General features: G+C 47.2%; 1 protein-coding gene across 1 annotated transcript in view; it reads right to left on the minus strand.

Moving 5' to 3' along the window:
• Positions 1–2,130: 2,130 nt before the first annotated feature.
• Positions 2,131–7,455, minus strand: part of LOC108802642 (putative nuclease HARBI1) — a 9,741-nt gene continuing 4,416 nt past the window's right edge. The window contains exons 3-5 of the mRNA XM_018574498.1: positions 6,773–6,833; positions 2,957–3,020; positions 2,131–2,166 (exon numbers count right to left, since the gene is read on the minus strand). Of these exons, the coding sequence (XP_018430000.1) occupies positions 6,832–6,833 (2 nt within the window). The 3' untranslated portion in view covers positions 2,131–2,166; positions 2,957–3,020; positions 6,773–6,831. The remainder of the gene's footprint in view (positions 2,167–2,956; positions 3,021–6,772; positions 6,834–7,455) is intronic.

Genomic DNA, 7,455 nt, shown 5'->3' on the forward strand with positions numbered 1-7,455 from the left:
TACACTCTAATGCCCCCTCCCCCACAGTCACATCAGTCTCTGTACAGAGGAGCTTACACTCTAATGCCCCCTCCCCCACAGTCACATCAGTCTCTGTACAGAGGAGCTTACACTCTAATGTCCTTACACATTCACATTAATCACCTCCTATAATTCCCTCCATGGCAGAAATTAGGTTGTAGTGAGGAGAGTCAACACTATAACCCAATGAGGATTCTACTGCACTGTGTACAATGCTGCTCAGTCAACTCTGGCTGCTTGCTGACAGTAGGAAAGTGCACAGTGATGACATCATATGTGTGCTGATACTCCTCCGATGTCCAATCACAGCCTTGGCTGGGTACTAGTGCCGTGTAGTCTTAAAACAGGTCCCAGAGAGTGCCACGCCTTGATTACTGGTTCTCCATTGGTAAAATCTGCCCTTCCACCCAACATCAGAAAGGGGCCAAAGTGGGACTTGTGGTACCTCGAACACAAGAGACACCAGAAAGGGACATCCTGAACTTGACACCACTAGAGGGTCACCCTGAAATGTGTTTTTCTTTGGATACATTAGCAGCAGTACAAGGTCATGGTGGGATTTGTCATTGTTTGCACACAGGAGAGACCCCAGAATGGGGTCAAAGTGGGACTTCAGTGGTAATTTAGACACAACAGAAACCAGAAAAGGGTCAGAATGGGGAATGTGGAACTTGTGGTACCTCGGATACAAGAGACACCAGAGAAGGGCCATAGTGGGACTCATTGTACTTCGGACACCAGAGAAGGGCCATAGTGGGACTCATTGTACTTCGGACACCAGAGAAGGGCCATAGTTGGACTCATTGTACTTCGGACACCAGAGAAGGGCCATAGTGGGACTCGTTGTACTTCGGACACCAGAGAAGGGCCATAGTGGGACTCATTGTACTTCGGACACCAGAGAAGGGCCATAGTTGGACTCATTGTACTTCGGACACCAGAGAAGGCCCATAGTGGGACTCATTGTACTTCGGACACCAGAGAAGGGCCATAGTGGGACTCGTTGTACTTCGGACACCAGAGAAGGGCCATAGTTGGACTCGTTGTACTTCGGACACCGGAGAAGGCCCATAGTGGGACTCGTTGTACTTCGGACACCAGAGAAGGCCCATAGTGGGACTCATTGTACTTCGGACACCAGAGAAGGGCCATAGTTGGACTCATTGTACTTTGGACACCAGAGAAGGCCCATAGTGGGACTCATTGTACTTCGGACACCAGAGAAGGGCCATAGTTGGACTCATTGTACTTTGGACACCAGAGAAGGCCCATAGTGGGACTCAATGTACATTGGACACAAGAGACATCCTGAACTTCTTTGGATACAGGAGGGACATCGGAAGGGGTTTGTAGTAGAACTTAAGTTTATTCAGACTTAGAAGACATACAAATAAGAGATATATTTGGACTTTTGGGTCTGTGTCCTCAGTGGAGACATCATTAAGGGTTTGTGGTGGGACTTGTAGCTCTTTGGATACAAGAGGAGGAGATCATGGTGGGACTTAGGGTTCCTCAGACACAATGAGACAACATTCGGCTTCCAACATGTAATACAATGGAGACATGAGGAACCCAAGTGAAAGGTGGACCATTTCCTGTGAGGAGGTCTAAACGTTTTTTGATGATTACATAAGTATGTATATTGTAGAAGATCGGATCACGTCTGGAGCCTCGTCACCATATAAAAGACGACCTTTCTAACACACATTTATAAATAAACATCTGGAACATTTTTATTTTACAGCACAAGTTATAAATCTCGTCTTTTCTTTTACAATAAACTTTCTTTCCATGTCTGCCAACCGAGGTTCAGATGTCTCCTCAGATGTATGAACAGTGATTGTAGACATGTTCCTATGTATGTGCAAGTATCAGGTCCTGATCCCGTGCAGTGCTCCAACGTCTTCATATAAATATCATTCTGATTACTGTTACACGTTCTGGGGGCAGTAAGAAGATTTCGGTCTTCCGAACCAAGACGTATGTAACGATACAAGTCCAGTGCATCCTGACAGGGCATCATGGCTGCCACCTGTATCCTGAGATAACGGGGGCCTGCGGACGATCGGCCATCTTGGAAGGGGACCTCCTGTGTGGTGCTTATCAGCTGAAGACAGACAGGAATTTGCATCTTCTCCTTTATCACTGCGGAAAATAAAAAGGAGAATTTAAAGCAGACCTGTTGTTGAGAACGTCCATAGCACTATACAAGCAAGCTCATTCCTAACTAAGCATGCTTCCTCCACATCAGTGTTTCCTTCAAGCTGAACTCCGGGATGGGAAGATATCGTCCTCATACCAGAGTCATGTGTGTCCTTCCTGAATCTTGGTGAGCTTTGTGTATTTCTTCCAGATCTGTGCAGTAATCCAGTGTGAGACTTGGAGCTTCCTGTAATAAAGACCGGTCACTGCTGCTCTCTCTCCTTGTGCAGGGTGACTGGTCTTGTCTCCGCCCCCTCCTATAATAAAGACGGCTCACTGCTGCTCTCTCTACTTATGCAGGGTCACTGGTCTCCGCCCCCCTCCTGTAATAAAGACCGGTCACTGCTGCTCTCTCTCCTTGTGCAGGGTGACTGGTCTTGTCTCCGCCCCCTCCTGTAATAAAGACCGGTCACTGCTACTCTCTCTCTCCTTGTGCAGGGTGACTGGTCTTGTCTCCGCCTCCTCCTGTAGGTTTCTTTGGCAGCCTTAAAGTGGATGGGGCCTGTTGGGTCCCTCACACAGCTCTAATCTCTGCTCTGATGATGTCACTGCTACTTATACAAGGTCATGTCTGGGTTTGCAAAGGGATTGTAATATTGAATACAGAGCTGCATTCATTTTTTTAAAATCTGACTGGAGTTTACCTTTAACTAGGTGCAGCAATAGATGAGACTGATGTGTCTCCTGCAGCCTGCTGAGTATTGTTGTTACAAAGCTAGGTATGGGGACTTACCAAGAGGAGGAATGATTGACCCATGGGGCCTATGTACATGCCAATTCTTCCAAGATGGAGAGCTCTGTAATAAAAAAAAAAGGATAACTTCAATAGCGAGGATTTGTAAAATACTACCTGGCCAAAACTTTGTGGGCACCTGACCATCACACCTACAGTATAGGAGCTTGTTGGACTTTCATTCCAAAACCATGGACGTTAATATGGAGTCCCCCCCCGCCCCTAGTCACCATGGCCATTCATATGGAGATGGCCCTCTTTTCTGCTATAACAATCTCCACTCCTTTGGATGCATTCACACAGAGGAGCATCATGTACTGATTTTGGATGAGAAGGTCTGACTCGCATGCAGCATCCCACTTCATCCCAGAGGTGTTCAGGAGGGTTGAGGTCGGGGCTCTGTGCAGGACACTCGAGTTCCTCCTCACCAAACTGGTCACACCATGTCTTTATGGAGCTGGCTTTGTACACAGGGGATGGGGGAACAGAAAAAGGCCTTCACCAAACTGTTTACTGAAGGATGGAAGCTCACAATTGTCTACAATGTCTTGGTATACTGCACCATTAACAGTACACTTCGCTGGAAACACCGGAATGCAATTATTTGGGGGGGGGGGCTTGACGACGACTTACAGTTGGGGTGCTGGTGAACTGTCAACAAATGTTTGACCATAAAGTGTATCACAACAGATTCTTAATGTATTTTCCAGGGCGCCATATTTAAAGTGAACGAATATTCATCTTCAATGTTCTAAAACACAGCCAGCATACATTGTCCTTAGGGATGCGCCGATACTCGTACTCACCCAAATGCTCCGATACTTACCTCCAATACCGGAACTTCCAGTCAGAGTGAGATTTCCTTTAACCGCCAGTGCCGCCAGGGAACATGGAGTCAGCTTCCCGGCCTATCAGGACGCCGTGAGGCGGGTTATTACCCACCGCTTGGCTTGCTGATTGGCCGGCAAGCCGCCTCCATGCTGTTTGGCCGGTTCAATACTGACAGAATCCATGCCAATTGGCCGGGAAGCCAGCTTTCCAGCCAATCAGCATCGGGCCAACCTAAGGGCATGGAGCCAGCTTCCCGACCAACCAGAAAGCCGGGGGGCGGGTAATGACGTGCCACCCCGGCTTCCTGATTTCCCAGGAAGCCAACTCCATGCTAGTGGACATACCGGTATTGGTACTTGGTATCGGCGCGTACCGAAATATAAATATCTGTACTTGTAACTGAACGGTATCGGTGCATCTCTAATGGTCACATATCTGGTAAATCTCCCAAGGAGCCCCAAAGCCTGGAGGCTCTAATATGCAGATAGCTCCTGAGGTGGTGCTTGGTCCCATGCCCTCTCCTTTTCCAGGTTGGTCCATCCTTGTGATGGACAGAAGCAATGGCCTATACTTAGAAGGGGGCAAAGCCAAGCATGACTTGAGGAACTAAAGGTTCTCTTGGCTTTCGGAGCACTAAGGGAGCTCCCACAGGGTAAATTACTTTAGAGCAGCCTTTCTCAACCAGGGTTCCCCCAGAGGTTGTTAGGGGTTCCTTGGACAACCTCTGCAAGGGGGGCACTTATACGCTGACTATTAATTTAAGATGGAACTTTTCCAGGTAACCAAAGGTAAACCAGGCACTTCTACATTGACCACCAATTTAAAGGGACACTTAGGTTTTTACTCTCTGCGTTCCTTGTCTCCTCTCCCTGCGTTCCTTGTCTCCTCTCCCTGCGTTCCTTGTCTCCTCTCTCTGCGTTCCTTGTCTCTTCTATCTGTGTTCCTTGTCTCCTCTCTCTGCGTTCCTTGTCTCTTCTATCTGTGTTCCTTGTCTCCTCTCTCTGCGTTCCTTGTCTCCTCTATCTGTGTTCCTTGTCTCCTTTCCCTGCGTTCCTTGTCTCCTCTATCTGTGTTCCTTGTCTCCTCTCTCTGCGTTCCTTGTCTCCTCTCTCTGCGTTCCTTGTCTCCTCTCTCTGCGTTGCTTGTCTCCTCTCTCTGCGTTCCTTCTCTCCTCAAGTTAAGATAATGACTTGAAATAGAATATATTTTTCTTAGAGTGGGGTGGCTGTTAGAAGTCCTGGGTGCCAAATACAAATGAGCACCCCATAGTCCTCAACCTTTTATCCTTTACTATATCTACAAGCTACTTCATGTTATGTACCATGAGCTTAGATGGGTTTCCCTAGAACCGAAAGATTATTTCAACGGTTCCTCAATGGTAAACGGCTGAGAAAGGCTGCTTTGCATTAAATCTGTGTTTTGTCCAGAGGGGGAATCTGCTTAACTTGTATCTCCAGCCCTCACTCCCCCTTCCTCAGTATTTCCACTTGTAGCAAGGAGAAGACATGGAGTAACACAGCTGATTTGGGAGGGAGGGGGGGAAGGAACACAAAGATCACTTCAGTAGAAGGAGTGAGGAGACTTGGAGGAGGGGGGGACTATTCAGCTATGTCTGTTCCTAGGTCCACCATCTCACTATGGGCACTGTGTTAACTCTTCAGTTACTTGATAAAAGGCACACTACAAGACCAAGATGTGTGGACAACTACCCATGGCACCTACAGTATGTGGACCTCCTTACAAATAATTGGGCTCAGGTGGTTCAATCGAGGGGCACTGTTAATGCTGCAAGAGAGATTTTAGACAATTGTCCACTTCCAACCTTGGGTAAAAGTTTAGGGAAGGCCCTTTTTTTTCTGTAAAGAATGTTTATTGCATAGCCCGAGTGTATCTCAGGGTAGTTTGGAAAACCAGTCCCTCAATGAGGACTGTGTGGTGGATTTCCAAAAGGTTGGAATCACGAGCTTAGCTTGGGGCACAGTCTTTAGTGCCCCATGTCTTTAGGGAGCTGGCTTGGGGCACAGTCATGGTGGAAGATACAAGGGCTTTCCCTTGACACTATTTTTCCATGTTCTGAACACAGCGTGGAGGAAGTCCAGTGTCTTGCACAGAGTCCTGACCTCAATCCCACTGAACATCTCTGGGACGAACTAGAATGACAATTGTCTTCTCATCCAAAATCAGTACCTGACCTCACAAAGGCTCTTTTGGCTGAATGGGCACAAATTCCTACAGACACACCTCATAACCTTGTTGAAACTTCTCCCAGAAGATTGGAGGATGGTATAGCCACAAAGGGAGCCAACTCCTTATTAATGGCCATGGGGGTGTGTGGGCCAACTCCACAGTGATGGCCATGATTTTGGAATAGGATCCTTCAAGCTCATATAGGTGCCATGGTCAGGTGTCTACAAACCTGTTGGCCATATATCTGTGAAGGTTCTCATTCATCCAGGTCACATGGTATAGCTATAAAAAATCAATCAAGGCAACTGGACTGGCTGTATTTTTCTTGAAGACGTTTCACTTGACATATGACTTGCTTTTTGAATTTCTCATTTCACAGAAGCTATTTTGGCCATATAGTGTATACGGCACACTGCATTACAGTCAAGCGTCTTGTTCACGATACCTCCTCATAAAACTAATGTGTCCCTGGCAGCAGGGAAGTGTTAGCGAGCCCCAACGAAACTGCATATAGATGCCAAATGAGGGTCAGAAGATCCAACCGACAAATAGATAAACCTTCACGCCTGTGCCGGAGAAGAACGCATGATTAGATATGGCACATAGGTGTATATACCGGGCAGAGACCTGCATTAGGCTACATCAACTTTTCAGTGTTCCTCAGAAGGTGAGAAGGTTCCTCAGAAGGTGAGAAGGTTCCTTAGAAGGTGAGAAGGTAACTCAGAAGGTGAGGAATCACAATATCTTTCTACAATGTTGTCTTTGGAATTAGGAACTCCGATCTAATCATATACTTACTTAAGGGAGAGGCTGGCCATGCATTCCCTGCTTGGGAACAGTCACCCGTCTCCTTCAGATTCTGCAAAGACCAAATAACAGGTTATCTTTGATTGGTTGATCACATGATCATCATATGTAATATTTGAGAAGATTAAAGCCCCGAACACACGTAAGCATTCAACTGTGGTGTGTCAAGACACATATTGGCCGTCCTTTCATTATAAATGGGATGCCGATACATCAAAACAGCACAGGACTCTTTTCCAACAATGTGGCACATCACAATGCACGGTATGAGTAGTGCGTTGTACTTTACCGTGCCTTGCCTTGGGGTGCCATTCACAATGAATGCCACCAAAATGCATCGCACATAAAGCAGGTATATTTCAATGCTTTGTATTATACCGACCTCGTCTCAAAATGTCACCCAAATCGCCTTCTACGCTCCTCCCAAGACCTCCCGTTCATGGTCACTCCTCAGGACTTCTCCAGAGCCTCCCCCATCCTCTGAAACTTCCTACTCCAACCTGTCCGTCTATCTTCCACACCAGGGGTGGGCAAATCCGGCTCTCCAGCTGTTGTGGAACTACGAGTCCCATCAGGCATTGCAAGACTGACAGTTACTGACAGTTACAGGCATGACTCCCGGAGCCAGGGCCGGTGCAAGGATTTTTGCCTACACAGGCGAAGGTGCATTTTTG

The sequence above is a fragment of the Nanorana parkeri genome, unplaced genomic scaffold (assembly GCF_000935625.1).
Source record: "Nanorana parkeri isolate BGI_ZX_2015 unplaced genomic scaffold, ASM93562v1 scaffold2999, whole genome shotgun sequence".
Lineage (NCBI taxonomy): Eukaryota > Metazoa > Chordata > Amphibia > Anura > Dicroglossidae > Nanorana > Nanorana parkeri.